Here is a 15,992-nt window from a genome sequence, read left to right as displayed (position 1 = left end):
TCGAGACTGTTAGCTCTGTCTACCCCGTAAGGAAAAAAGAGGTGATTGTATGTATATAACTACAATCACCTCTTTTTCTCTTTACGGGGAAACATATACACGTATGACGTAGTAAGTACATTTCCACACAGGCGAAGTTTCGTGGGCGGTTGCAGGAAGCTGGGTGCATCCATTGATATCGCGTGCGGGACGCAAACGTGACCGGCCCGTGTGTTGACGGCTTTATTATTTTTAGTGCTGAGGGCACATGCGTGTGTGGAAGTGAATATTGAAGCACCTATATAGGACAAGTTACACAGATTGAGCTTGCCCCAAATGTAGTTCGATGACGATGATTCGTAGATTCGTATGTTATGGATACTAACTTAGCACACGTGACAGATGCTATATGACACATGCCTATTTGATATGTGTATATTCATTATCTAGAAAATTAAAAATATCCTAAGGCTATTTAAATGTTTGCAATATGCAGCGTTGCAGAGAGCATGATTTTTTTTTACATTTCTTCTCAAGAGATCTCTCTGAAATTCAGACTTAGGTACCCAGCGGAAAACAAATTAATAGTCGGGCATTTAAACAAGGAAAAAATGAGACCCAACTTTTTTTCTGCGCTCTATTGACTTACGTACTTTACATATTGCATTTTAGAGATTCGGTGACAGGACTTCTTTGGACGATTCTTCGTGGAATGGCTCGAAGAACAGTTTTCATACATACATACCTACATATGGTCACGTCTATATCCCTTGCGGGGTAGATAGAGCCACGTAGAATGGCCACGTTCAGCTATTTGGCTTAATGATAGAATTGAGATTCAAATAGTGCTAGCCCATCGTCTAAAAAAGAATCCCAAGTTTGTAAGCCTATCCCTTAGTCGCCTTTTACGACATCTATGGGAAATTGATGGAGTGGTCCTATTCTTTTTTGTATTGGTGCCGGGAACCACACGGTTTTCAAACAAACAGTTTTCAACAAAAATGTACCAGTTGTTGAACACAACAGTCCTCTCAATGAGTTTATTGTCGTTTGGATATAATTTAGATATAAGAAACTGATGTTCTTATGTTTTTACCTAGCACTCATTCTCTTTTTTATAACTTACTTTTGATTTATCTGTTTAAGACAAAACAAATAATTAGGTGTTGTCATTCACCTTGTGGGGAGAGGCTGGTGCACTGAGATACAGGCTCTGCTTAGTTCAGACACCAGTCTCTCGCAATCTTTTTTTATATTCCTTACCTGTGATTTGTTTGTTTATACACTAACTATCAGATTGTAGAGAAAATAAAGAAATTTTTGATTTTTTGACGTGTGTACCCGTCCTAACCGGGACTCTGTTGGTGGGCTCTCCGCACCATTGACTCCGTGTTTTTCGTTTAGCGGGTGGACTCCGAAGGCTTTCATTGATTGCCCCTGGTGTGTATTGAATCGAACGGTAACCACACTGTTGAACTTTGTTTTATGAAATATGGTTGTTGGGATTTGCATTCACTGCATTATTAAACACGCAGAAAACATATACATACATACATATAGTCACGTCTATAGGGGAGACCGGGGATGGTTGACTAATTTTTTACAAAATCATACATATTTTTTGTGTTTTTGTACATACAGACAATAAAACTGCATCAATGGATAGAAGAACTCTTATACTTATAAAATAATACAAAAAGTAGTCCATTAATCAATATAATTATCATAATTTAACGCATTTTACAGAACACCAACTCTTAGTCAATTTACCCCAGTTCCGGGGTAGATTGACTATATGCCCGGGGTAAGTAGACTTACGTATCAATAAGTGACAAATTGTGAAGAGTGTCAAGTAATAAAACCTTTTTTTTTATAATTTAACAAAACTTTTTATTCAAAAACATTTTTAATCAGGTACAGGTACAGACTACAATAAGTCTTTAACAAAACTATCACCTCTTAGTTTTTATTTAAACATTTATTAGTTTTATTAATTAAACAATTTTAAATCAACTTTTCTTACGCTAGAAATTAAATACACATTTTTATTGCTCTGTTGAAATTATAGTAATTACTAAATACCTAATTTTAGTATCTAAACTTAATCATCTATATATTTGTTTTATCATCAAAAGTAATAATCATTTTGTTTGAACTGAACCCTTAATCAGTCTCATATTAATCTTTATATTCTTAAAAAAAACAGATAAGTTATCAGTCTTCAATATCAGAAGTGCAAAGTTTGCATTATAGTAATTACTAAATATCTATTATTAGTATCTAAACTTAATCATCTTTATAATTGTTTTATCATCAAAAGTAATAATCATTTTGTTTGAACTGAACTCTTAATCAGTCTCATATTAATCTTTGTATTCTTTAAAAAAAGGGCAAGTTATCAATCTTCAATATCAGAAGTGCAATGTTTGCATTCATAAAACATTAGATTACCTCTTACACATTTGGAATGAGCCCACAACTTACAATTTATGCACTGAATCCATTGTTCACCTGGAACACTATCGACGTAGGATTCAGTGCACTCTATACAAATAGTACCCTCATCATCTGAATCAACAGCATTATCGTAATTTTCATCGACGGTGTCATCAGCAATCTCATTAACTTTATCTGTTCCTTTTCCTTTACCCTTTCCTTTTCCTTTACCCTTTCCTTTGCCCTTTCCTTTTTCTACTCTGGTCTTTGTATCTGTTTTTTTCTTCTTATAGGTTTCTCTTTTGTTTTTCATATCTACAAGATTTTGTTTTTCCGGGGTGTCAGTATATATGGTACTTTTACGTTTGCGAATATTTCTTCTATTTTCTAAAAGTGGCGCCGCTTTTGGAAAGGGTCTTAGCTCTTCAAATGTTGCTGATGAAGTTGAGGCCGGGTTTAGATTGTGTAAAGATGGGGGCGCATTTGCTTCTGTAGAATAAACGTTTTCTGGCGTTTTGACGTTTTCTCTCAATTCCGGTTCAAATAAAGAATTGAATGTTTCGTCAAAAAGAGAAGGTGACTCACATTCTGTACTCAAAGATCTTGTAGAAGAGGGTATTGTGGTAGTAATCTGATCTGTATTTGATGCCAGAGAGTGAGATTCAGTTATTGTATGGTGATCAGGAATTGGAACCTCTTCGACAATAGACAACCTGTTAGATGTAGCAGAAGTAGATGGAACAGCATCTGTGCTCACATCAGATGCTGCAGGATTATCACCATCACGGGAAGTGAGCATCGGCCTATCTGTCACATAAGAACCACTAAACTCGGAGTCAGGAAAGATGTTTTCATTCAATGGTGAAATCCCGGATACTCTGAATCCTGATTGAATATTTTCAATTGTAGCAGCCAACGGTAGTGACGTTTTAAGTAGCTCCGGTATTTCATAAATTGTTATAGTTTTTCCCGGGTTACTAGCCAGCCAGTTGTCACACGCTCGGTTGTAATACTTTTTCAATGGTCCGTACACAGATCTGTCAAGAGGTTGTAGCTTGTGGCTACAATGCGGAGGGAATGATAAAACGGTTACTCCATTAGATTTAAAGTAGTCCAACACTTCAATGGATAAGTGAGAGTCATGGTTATCCAACAACAAAAGTACAGGTTTTTCCTTACTAGGTTTGATATATTTCACGAAATGTTTGGCATACTTGATAAAGTTCTCTTCCTTCATCCATCCGGAAGGATTAGCATCACCTTCACATCCTATAGGGCCACCTCTAACAAAATGGGATTTGTAATGGACGCGTGGGAAAACAAAAAATGGTGGAACCATATTTCCTACAGCTGAAACAGCTACTGCAACCGTCACCAGCGTTCCTCTCTCACCTGATGTCATCTTGCCTAGATTTTTAACACCACGTCGTGCTATTACTCTATTCGGTACTTGTACGGTTGTCATACCTGTTTCATCGACGTTCCAGATATCACCAGGGCTTAAATTCAAACGTTGGTAAACAGTAGTTAAATTAGCGAAGAACATACTGACATTATGTTTGTTGAATGATGTAGCTCTTGAAAGACTTGTTGCTTGTGGTGTCCTTATGGATAAAGAAGGATGACGTTTGAGAAATGAGCCTAACCAATCTTCGCCAGCTAACAATTTTGTTCTCCAAGAGTTAGGCATAGCTTTATTATTTTTTATGGCAAACTGATATGCCATTTTTCGTGTTTCATATGGTGTTAAACCATAATATATATCAGCAGCTTTTTTTAAATAACTTGCTAAAGCTTCTTCTTCTACATTAGTGAAAACTTGCCTATTTTTAATATATCCCACTGAGTCCAAGGTTAATTCTGCTCTCGTCAAGTTCGAATTACGTTCCAATTTCTCCTTTAGTTTCGCCACATAACGATGTAACGTCTTATAGGGTATGTCATATTGTTTTGAAATTGAATTAATACTTTTTTTGTCATAAATTATTAGATGACATGCTCTTTCTACAACATCTTTTGGTGTATCAGCTCGTTCAGTCCTTCTTTTATAGGTCCTCATCGTGCTGTAACAAAATAAATATTAAAATACGAATAAAAGGGAAATTTGCGAGATATTGCAAACTTCAAATTATATTGGGGTTGGTCGACTAACTATTCAACCAGCCCCGAAAGAAATTAATCTACCAACCCCAGACGCCGTTTTAAGTTTCAATGGCATGGGTTACCTAAACACTGCCATCAACTTAAGAAATAATACATGAAATATGATTATTATGCACTCACGAAACACTCTGACTAATAGGCAAATGGTTAACATAAAATGTGTAGGCGTCAGAAGAAAAAATATGCAATATGAAAATATTACTTACATGATACGAAAAGAAATCACGTGTCACTCCTCGAAAACGGCGTGCGTCTGCGGCGCGGCGCTCCGGACGACTGAGCGGTGAGCGGAGAGTAATGCGCGGCTGTGTCGGGATGACGCAATACTCACATCGTTGACGAGTTTTTGGCGGTTAGTCTACCTACCCCTATAGTCAACCATCCCCGGTCTCCCCTATCCCTTGCGGGGTAGACAGAGCCAACAATCTTGAAAAGACTGAATGGCCAAGTTCAGCTATTTGGCTTAATGATAGAATTGAACAGAAAACATATAAATAATAATAATAGTGAGTAGACCCGAAATTCATGTTCGGCTGCATGGTTGAACGATGGAATTCAGATTCACAGATAGTGATATGTTATTAGCTCATCCCCTAAATGAAGAGTTCTAAGTCTATATTTTTTATTAGTTTGTCATTACTCTGTGATCTCAGTGTGGCAGTAGAAAAACAAATATTTTTGCTTAATGAAAGCGTGAAAGTAAGAAACGTTAAAATGAAGACCTAGACGAACGTCTTTATGAATTAGGGACGCACTGCCTATAGGTCAGGTCAAGAGTACCCTAAATCGACCAAGCTGGCATGAAGAGAGTGATGAATGTGGAGCGAATAAGTATCCAGGGCTCGTTGCAATTGTACAGAAATATAGTCTCTGCCTATCCTTGCGAGAAAGAGGCGTGATTTAATAAATGTATAATTAAGCTTCAAAAAACCAAAATATACATCGATCTTATACATAGATTATCACCAAAAACAGAACAATACGGTCGCTGATTAATTAGTATTCGATCAATCCATTGAATTTATCAATGAGCCGAGATATAAAACGATAAGATTACGATAAGCAAGCGAGCAGATGTCACGGACGGATGAGCATACAAGGTTATGTAAGCAAAACCAACTATAAAACGTCCTACTCGATGCTAGATTTTTATCATGGCTCGTTTAAATGGATTAAGTGCTTAGTTGCCCACACACCTCTTTCTCTTATCGCAGCGTCGTTCAAGTTACAATCTCAGCTGTTGGTTTAAAGCTCCAGCGTCCAGATTTATTTGCTTCCAGACTACGTTTGCTTATCCTCTTATTATGTCACTTGGGATATTTTTATCGGAACCGTTAGAAAGAAGCATGGCTCCAACAGATATTAAGTTACTGGTAAAAAGTTAAAATAAATCTTTATTTATATTTGTTTAATACCTTTTAATCTTAAAATTACAACGCCTTTATAGGATTCATTTGTGCATTGTATTGAAATTTTTAAATCGACTTGTACATCAAATGAAGCAATAAATATAATGAGTATGAGTAGGTACTTAATTTTAACAAATGACAGCAGCAACTAAGCTCATATAAACTATTCATATCATAGTAACATAACATATCCATTGTTCCGTAAGTTACACATTTTCCCGCGCTTTATCAGAACAGCGCGTCCCGTTTCCAGTGCATCGGATGCAAGTGCGGAAATACTTTGCTTGCATCGAAAATAAACGTTTGTTTTCATATTTTGTCTCTTTACCATTCAAATATGTATTTCATCTGTAATATTTTTTAAAGAGGATACCATACACACACATACACAAAGTTGAACAACGTAGATAACTCTAAACCAAAAGTTTGCATTAATAAAGTGATGAATATAGATGCAGCAGGGATCGTGACAATTTGAAAGATGTAGACTCTGCACACCCCTCTGGTACAGAGGAATATAATACTGTGAACTTGATACACTTCGGGCAAACTTTAAACCGAACAGTGTTCTGCCAATGCATCCAAGTATCCATTTTATCCTTTACTAGCTGTGCCCGCGACTTTGTCCGCGTGGAATAGTTATTATGGGTATCATAGAAGCCTTCAAGGATGAATAATTTTCCCCGTTTTTTCTCATTGTCCATTATTTCTTTGCTCCTTATAATTGCAGCGTGATGTTATATAGCCTAAAGCATTCCTCGATAAATGGTCTATTCAACGCAAAAATAATTGTTCAATTCGGACCAGTAGTTCCTAAAATTTGCGCGTTCAAACAAACAAACAAACTCTTCAGCTTTATAATATTAAGTACCTATAGATTGCACACTTTAAAATTAAGTGTTCAAAAGAATATTAAGTTTGATACACTGCTGTAAAAAATGAAAGCTCTGATCCATAAAAACACCAGCGGAATCAAGGTGGCACAACAAACTATGAGGAAGACCACGATGGGTGGCAAATCTTTCCTCAAACTGTCCATCAGTTTTGACAAAGAAACACAAAGAGTTCGTTAGCTTTTTATTATCTCCGTGGAAGAGCGGACGAAGTGGGGAAAACCATGATTATATTGTGGAAGGTTAGAGCAAAAACAAGGCAACGAAGAACTGTCAATAAATCAATCTTACAATTTGTAAAACAATAAATTCTTTGGCTTGACTTAAATAGTTAATAACACTTACACATAATAGTTTACATACATAACTATGTCATAGGTGCTAAAGATAGTGCATTTGATTTGATTTTAACATCTGTTACATACCTAGGTACATCAAGCTTTTTAAAAACTGTAATTACTAGTTCTTTTTTTATAAAGACAATTTTAGGTTGCTAAAATTATTTTTATTAATGTTCAAATTACACTATCACTGATCTACTTATCTCATTTTAGCTCTCAGTTGCGCTTGCGCTCTCCGCTATGCTACGGGAGTTCGGGAGTCCATTTTTAGACAATTCTGTCAACACTTTATCCGTCTTCGTTTAAACTCTTGTCTCTGCTTATCATTAGTTACGACGACAAATTGACCCTTCATTAATAACGTTTCCGCATCCACCCTCCAAGTTGTGTATATCTCCAAAAACAAAGATAAGTTGTCATTAGGATAAATCCTACAAAAGAATCGAATTCAACTGTAGCACCTTTAGTAGTTTAGCGAACCTGTCTTCGGGTTTGAGTTTGAGTTCGGCCTACTTGTTCTTGTACCTAGTTCGAAGAATGCCAATATTGACACATTGGTTACCTTTTATAAATAACTCAATCGGTGAAAAGCTTTTACTGTTTAATAAAACGATCCATTACGTTTTTATTAAATATGTCTCTAAAAGTTAGTTTTAATTAAATTACCTTGGTAATTTTTGACAATAAAGTATAATAGCGTGATCCGAAAATAATGACTGAAAATTGGTGAACAGTTTATGTCAACTCGACTCGCTCATTACCCCATTTGTTATCGTGTGCGAGTACTATATTCATCGTAAACTCATTCATGAAATGTTTACAGTTAGAGATATAATCGGCGGAAAATTGTCGGAAACGCGATCGGGGGTCGCTCCACAAAATGACCCGAAAATGTTGTCAAAACGTCGGTGTAACCCTTGGCGCGTGAAACAAGCTCAAAGCTATTTACCGAAAGGGAGCAATGAGGGAATTTCACATCTTCGTGAAAATTAATGGACAAACGCTTCTTACGACGTTTGAAAACGCGACGGTGGTGGCGCGCCCGCGGACTAGCCGATGCCGACGACTAATGACTTATATCTGAATCAACAGAAACATATCCATCTTCCTCTTCCCCGGGCTAGAAACCGCGGACGTCTCGGTCACACGACACCCGGAGCGGCAACGTAGCACTTTAGCCCGGATAAATTATATCCTATTAACTTTACAGTGGAAGTCGATTTGCGCTTTAACGTTTTTCCCGTAAGGATTAAAATTGTATAACAGGCGTTATTAATGCTTAAATATTTGTATTGAACTTAAATGTTTATGTAATAGAGTCCACTTTGTATTGTTTCGTATGTCAGTTATGGCGTTCCGGTCGCGTCGGCGATTATTAATTTGCTGTCAAATAAAGGGGCCGCTCACTTGGGCGTGCGTGTCGGCGCAAATATCTGCCATACTTCGGAATCGGTGATTATTTTTTTGTCTCAACTTTAGATTCGCAGACTGACAGATACATTTTAGTGCACTATATTTCAGTCTCATAACGTAGTCGGAATGCCCGTCGCTTTTAACGAGCTGATGTGGCGCTTAAAAACATAAGTAACTAGGTATGTGGACGCAGTAGCGGCCTAATTGACTAATTTCATTATCTTAATGATTCCTTCCTCTTTATAAGTACCATGCTAGGTTTTGCCTGTGAATTCTTACGCGGTTAATAGCATAATTTCCGTTGCGATGATTATTTTGGTATTTCGTCTTTGTTAGTCTGGTGTTCGCTTTCTGCTCTAGGTACATCACGAACATACCTATTTCTTGCCAAATTTTAAGTTTCTGTCATACAATCTTCTCCACTAACTTCTAACCATTACACATTTTGTACTTATAAAAAAACAAAAAAAAATACAGATTTGTTAGTGCACTTAAGTTTCTAATCTAATCTGAAAGACACAGTCAAACAAATAGACCCTCGATAATCTCAGGGCCTAAACTAATCCGAAATTATCGACGTTGTTAGTCCCCGAAGTGCGCATGTAATTAATCAAGTTCATTAACATCTTGGCAGCCATTAAACTTTGTTTTGGTCGCGGTAAACAAATTATTCGGAACGGTGCGCTATTCGATGCCGGCTCAAAAACGTAAACGACCAAAGTTCTCGTATCAAAGGCCGCCTTAACTTAATTCCGAGATTGGATTTTTGGAAGAGTGGATAATTTAGCTTTATCGATTGGTTTCAACTTGTACTCGGAGCCGATGTATCAAAATACAAACAAATGAAAATACCGTTATATTATCTCGAATTTCTTATGTAAAAGGTACATGTAACTAGCTCAGGTGTCATTAGCTGGAAACGACACCTCTTTCTGAAAATGTCACTGAAATGCAAGGGAAGGTCTAACTGAAACGCGTAGGTACATGAAAATGAGAGGAGTTCCATTTTGACCACTATTATTATGACAATCTATTAAGTCCCATCACATACAGTCAGGCAGGTAGTACAATTGACAAAGACAAGCTAGTTTGAATGATAAAGAAAATCATGATAATGTCATTGGCTCCGCTTAATTATGCATGTGGTGATACCAATATGGTCACTAATAATGAGGTGCTAATTTGCTAACGAGCTTAATGCGTACTTAAATATGGCAAAGGCCAAAATAGGATTTGGTATAATGATTATCGTATTCCGGGACCGATAACAGAAATAAGGAGATGTATATGACATTACGATAATTCTATATAATAGGATGCGCTGTTAAAGTTGGTATAGCCATGGATGAAAATGTGATTTATTAATTTATTTTAAAAGTGCAATAGAGTATGCGAGGTGTGTTTGTAATTATCCTCTATATTACTCATGAATTTTCATTTCATTTTAAAAAGGACAAGTTTTCATTCATACTTTGCCGGACTTTCGCACCCGGGGAATGTCCAAATATCCTTCTTCACCAACGTTACGACAAAATTTCTATCTGTATATCGAATTTCAGTAAAATTCGTGTAATTTATTCGACATGGAAATACATTCGTAGCAGTATACTCGTATATATAAGAAGGTTTGCCACATGCCCTCTTTCTTTAATCTTGGGCGCCATACGTAGCAAACATGGATTTTATCTTGCCGATCCAATTTGAAATGATTGTTATTCAAGTCACACGGGCTGAAACGGATTCTGGTACAACATTTCGAATGCATTAGGATTTTTATGAATGCGTATGTAACAATTTAGAATTATTTTAGTATTGAACAGTATTACACATTACTGTTTAAACTGGCGGTATATAACTGACAAAAATACTAAAATATTTAAATTAATATCCATGGTCAATTTATATCATATAGACAGCTATTTTACCCACTCAGTATAACGCAAAGAAGAATATATTTTAATTCTCTTGCTACCATTCTTACAATTCTCCTGGTCATTTGTTGATAAGTACACACAAAGTTTTAAAAATGATTGGCCGAAGACAACCTGGCTTTTCGTTAATGATCTTATTCGGATTAATAGTCTTGAAACTGAAGTCGTTCTACAGACAAAGTGTATAGAGAGAAATGTCGAAAAACGCACCCAAGAAGTAGCGGCAAATACAACTGGGGAACACGCGAATTTGAGACTAATAAAGTTTGACATATCCTCTTCGCTCTAAGGCCGATTGCAAACCCGCGTTTAATCAGCGCCGGCTACACGCGCGCGTGTAGGTACAATTTACACTAGATAGTTTCATAGTAAAGCAGCAGAAACGCAGCGGTAGTAGTTATAATTAGATTTAAGTGATGTGACGTCAATAAGTGATACCTTGTATCCAATTTTGAAAATAAATCTATTCTATTCTAAACGCGCCGGTCGCGAGATAACGCTGCCAAAGTGCCTGTTTTTTGCACCGAAACGCGATACACAGCGTTTCACAGCGCTCCGCTCTTGCGCGCGGTTTGTAAAGCGCTGCTCATGCTCAACGGCACTAGCCAGCGTCACTCTAAAAGCAGCCTTAACCATGACATAATCCCAAACCACGGTAGCATAGCTAGTTAATGAAAAGTGAACTGTTAAAAATAAAACGCATTTAATTAAATATTAACGGAGCGGCGCTGCACCGGAAACCTCAAAGAAAAAGCGCCGGCAACAAGTTATTTACACGTTGGAAAGTGAAATCGTGTCTTTTTCTCAACCGCCCGTGGGACCATTTGTAGCCAATTTGTTTATAAAACGTGGTTTTAATTTTTTTATGACGATTTTTAGATTGCGACCATATGTACGTACGTAATCACCCTTTTTCGTGCAGGTTTACATAAATCTTAAATAAACAAAACAATTTTCTAAAATATGAGTTACATTTTACATAAGTTTGTCTCAGACCTTGGTTTTTGGCTAAATGATTCATTATGTTCTCAAGATTTTTTCAATATCTAACGAACAATTTCAACAAATTTAAAGTGATTTGTTAACAAACATTGTGTATATTCTATATGCAATAGTTTTATTATTACTTTAAATAAAAAATTTTTCGAGAAATTAGCTTACATTCGTTGACATGATAAAAATTGAATGATCTGATTCAATTTTGACTTCGCGTAATTGACTTTTACATTAATTTCTTTGATATCACATTTTTTATTGGTCCATAACGGTCTGCGTTATCACTTATCACGGAAATGATAATAATTTAATCAAGATTATGTTTCCAAAACGGTCTTTCGCTGTCTGGTGTACTACGTGATAGGCTCGACCGTCGTGGTGGGGGTGTTGTTTCATCTTCTTTAGACTTACGTAAATGTTTTATGACTTTTTATGAGCTTGATTAGCGTGTCTCGCTAACCCTATATTTCCACTTTGCATAAATCTTTAGTTTTATCCTTGACGATTCAATGAAAGCTTTGACGGATAAAATATAGTAGACATGTCAAAATCTTTGCGGGCATCGCATTTTTCGGAATTTCCAGAGAAAAATATTCATTTGTTTCCTGAAAGTCTATTCTATATCTGTGGCAAATTTTGTCAGAATCAGCCCAGAAGAGTAGTTTCCGAGTGTATTCGTAACAAATAAAATAATACTAAGCTTTCTCTTTATATAATTTTAAAACGCATTCAATAAACTATTTGTCTAATAACAGAAACAAGTAACACAAATTATATTAGAGCCTACGTTTTGGTGAACAGGAGACCAGCATCCGCCCACTCCACCCTAAGACGCCCTTTAAAGGTGAATACTCGATGCGGGGGTAAGACCCTTAACTTTAAATAATCAGGAAAATTGTAACGCTATTGAAGTCATTCTTGTTTGCACGTGTAATAATTTTAACGGCTTAATTTTCATACAGAGAAAACGTCTTTCGTAATATCGCAATCAAGATTCACAATATCTCTTCTTTCTCTTACTCTGCGGCTAGACCTTAAGATAGACAAAGAGGGAAGTTATGACGCATGTCCTCTCAAAATGGGACTAGTGGAAAACTATCCCTATCCCGTTTCACGTCTTAAAAGAAAGCGAAACAGCGATAGTTTTTCGCGCGATAAAATCGGCGTCGCGCGTGCAATGCTACGGTGCTGCCCCCTTATTCACAAACAGTCCGCGTATTCCCCTAGTCCCATTTTGACTGGGCTTTGGTTTTAATACAGAATTACAACTTTTAAGTATAAGGTAAGAAGAGACCACTTAAAATAGTAGTCAAACCCTCAAAAAGTGTTAATTCAATCAGATGTTAATGCATACAGAAATAATCTTTTCTTATTATAGCTGAACGTGGCCATTCAGTCTTTTCAAGACTGTTGGCTCTACCTACCCCGCAAGGGATATAGACGTGACCATATGTATGTAAAATCGGTTACAAGGTTTATTGTTCATATACTTGTACAATCTGGACTGAATAAACCTTAGGAAGTCATTACTGTAATAAATAGTATTACTCGTAGAATTATTGCGTAGGAGTCGTTAGGTGTTGGCACCGTGTATGATATCACATTTATTAGATATTCTTTTAATGTCAAAGGTAAGTTTTACAACTTTACGCCCACGCTTAATGCAACTGGAGCACTTTTATCAATAAAGGTCCCACCTACCCTCTCCAATAACAAGAATGAAGTAAACATTTTCCTAGATGTAAAATTTATCTCAGTAAGATTAAATATAATATATCGACATAAACGATTGACAACAAAAAATATATCCTTCAATAGAACTAAGAGGAATTTAATAAAATCTGGTAGGTACTAAATAAATTTGCTAATATGTGTACAGTCAACGGCAAAGAAACTTTACCTTCTGTTCATAGAAACGAAATACCATATAGGTCAAGTTTCTCTATTGTCTGCTGTACATGAACAGAAGAACAACAATTAGTACGGTATAATCATGTCTATTGTCTGTCCGTCTATTCCATCTCAGCGGCAGAGCAAACTGTCATTATATCCGAATTTAAATGAAGGCAGCCAACAGTTCGACTCGGATCATGCTCAGTATGTGTGGATCTTGAACCTGAACCTTATCATAATCGTTGCAATCGTGATTATAACAGGCGGCCCACAATAGCGTTGATACCGTAGTGTTTGATAAGCTATCATCGGGTATGGGCGTGATCTTTATGATGTGGCTGATATACTGTAATAGAAATGCGAATTGAATTATGCATCGATACTTTTTTTTTGCTTTACATAGCTGGTCACCTTATAATTGTCTTAATTTCGTAGTGAATATCACGGTGCTTGCACATGCTTTTCCCCTATGTATGTAAAATTCAGAGTTAGTGACAGGTTGCAAGCTCATCGCCTATATATATATCGACTTTTAAAGTTATTCTTCTGTTAGGTTTGATTGATTACAATCTGTGCGAGAAGAGAAGCACTATGTAATTATTATCGTTACTTTATATGTTTGTATGATATCACGTCTATATCCCTTGCGGGGTAAACAGAGCCAAAGGTCTGAAACGACTGAGAGGCCACATTCAACTTTTTGGCTTAAGATTAAATTGAGATTCAAATAGTGACAGGTTGCGAGCCCATCGCCTACAAGAAGATTTCCAAGTCTATTAGCCTTTCCCATCGGCTTTTTCGACCTTGGGAAAGATATGGTGGTGGAGTGGTCCTATTTTTAAAGTGGCGGAAAATACATGGCACATCGCTACATCGCTACATATATGCAATTATTCCGTATTTTCGAATATAATATGACGAGTGCAACAATTTATTAAACAATTTATTAAAATTTTATTTCTTTATCGATAATTACACGAATGAATTGTCATACTTACACTCGTACTATGGCGGATATGTAGAAACAGTACGAAAAGGTCATAGGAACAAGGCCGCGCACACCGCGGCTGGCACCGCGTCGAAACGCGAAGCTGTCTTTCGACTTTCCACCTCGAAATTATAACCGTAAGGTAATTATCTAGCTTGCAGAAGCAAAGCGACAGCTAGCGATTTAGCAAAAACTGCTTCCAAATTTGTATTGCGTACCATCAAAAAAAAGCAGTAGCAGAAACAACGTCAGTGCTGCCTCTGCCGAACAACCGACGTACTAAAATTTGGATTCAAATAAAAACGAAAACATTTGTTTGAGATTGACTTTTGAAAATCCTGTTTGTTACTTAATCGGTATTGGCGCTATTGTATTTAAAAAGTTCCAACAGTGAGCGGCAAGCAAACGATCCCACACGTAATAATGATTTTTTTTAACGATCAGCGATGTGTCGCGGTGTCATCGCGCTATGTCTCGCCAATCGCAAGATTAAGATAATAAGCCTGCCGCTCGTAGTTAAATTATACACCCTCGTATTAATGTGCTCTTTTCCTCTTTTGCAGGTATGTTTCGTTGTTTTAGTGGCGATAAATAGTAAGTAATTCTGCAGTTGCGCCGTGCACCATGTTTATGTGTCTTGTATTGTATGTGTTTTGATTTGGTTACATACCGTAGAAAAAAAGATCTTAGATTTCTTTGAACAGTACTGGTTTCGAGTATGTTTCTGTGTATGATCTTACAATATTGATTCTTTATTAAAAAAACATATATCTCTTTGTAAGCTTGTTCATTTTGGGGTCTGGTGTGGTTGCCCATGAGTTTAGAAGAGTAAAAAATTGACAAGATCTATAAAATAAGCCTTGTTCTTTTTTTAAGTAGGTATTAGGTACTCTGAAGTTTAAAAGCATTTCTGAATTCTTATGTTTTGTGGTACAATTTAGTCTACATTCAAGTTATTATACTACATGTGGAAAGTATTATTTTTTTTTTTCAAGTATATCAAATTATACTCTGTAGTTCTGTATTTACGTTCAGCCTACATACAAGGTATTATAACGCGGGTGGGGGGTCTACCTCCTCCGCCCCGGCGACTAATTTCCGACGGAATACTAGCTTGGATTCAGTTTTAATAGTGCTCCACATTATATCGTGGGACCAAGCCTGAAGATTCGGACTGCGTAGATTTTTTGTCAATATGATAAAAGTCTTTGTTATATCAATTCTGATGTCGGTTCTAAAAAATACGGCGGTCCATTTTCGTTTTTTTCCGATTAATTATTTTTTTTTATAAATTATTATATTTAGATTAATGATTCATTAGAAAACTTTATAATTACTTTCATAATACTTTAAAAGGTGTACTACTACCGTTGTATTATTGGCGTAAATGAATAAATAAATAAAATAGCGCCCCTTTCTCAAAGTGGTAGGCAAAAACAAAATTTTTTCACTTGCCATTATCCCTGCATACTCTTTACATTAGTAATCAATAAACATTGATGATAATGATAAACCAATTGCGATTGTGTGACGTAAGTACATACATACCT

General features: G+C 36.4%; 2 protein-coding genes across 2 annotated transcripts in view; one reads left to right on the top strand and one right to left on the bottom strand.

Annotated features, from left to right (window-relative positions):
* The window catches only part of LOC106135587 (AF4/FMR2 family member lilli), a 202,368-nt gene that overhangs the window by 19,649 nt on the left and 166,727 nt on the right, over positions 1 to 15,992 (top strand). The gene's annotated exons all lie outside the window — the stretch shown is intronic.
* On the bottom strand, positions 1,851 to 4,969 carry LOC132901774 (uncharacterized). The gene is made up of 2 exons (XM_060950414.1): positions 4,785 to 4,969; positions 1,851 to 4,478 (listed from the first exon to the last, which is right to left on the bottom strand). Exon 2 carries the CDS (start codon positions 4,472 to 4,474, stop codon positions 2,378 to 2,380), a length of 2,097 nt encoding a protein of 698 aa, XP_060806397.1. The 5' UTR covers positions 4,475 to 4,478; positions 4,785 to 4,969; the 3' UTR covers positions 1,851 to 2,377.

The sequence above is a fragment of the Amyelois transitella genome, chromosome 21 (genome assembly GCF_032362555.1).
Source record: "Amyelois transitella isolate CPQ chromosome 21, ilAmyTran1.1, whole genome shotgun sequence".
Lineage (NCBI taxonomy): Eukaryota > Metazoa > Arthropoda > Insecta > Lepidoptera > Pyralidae > Amyelois > Amyelois transitella.
The sequence above is the reverse complement of the archived record's forward strand: the minus strand, read 5'-3'. Positions and strand labels throughout refer to the sequence as shown.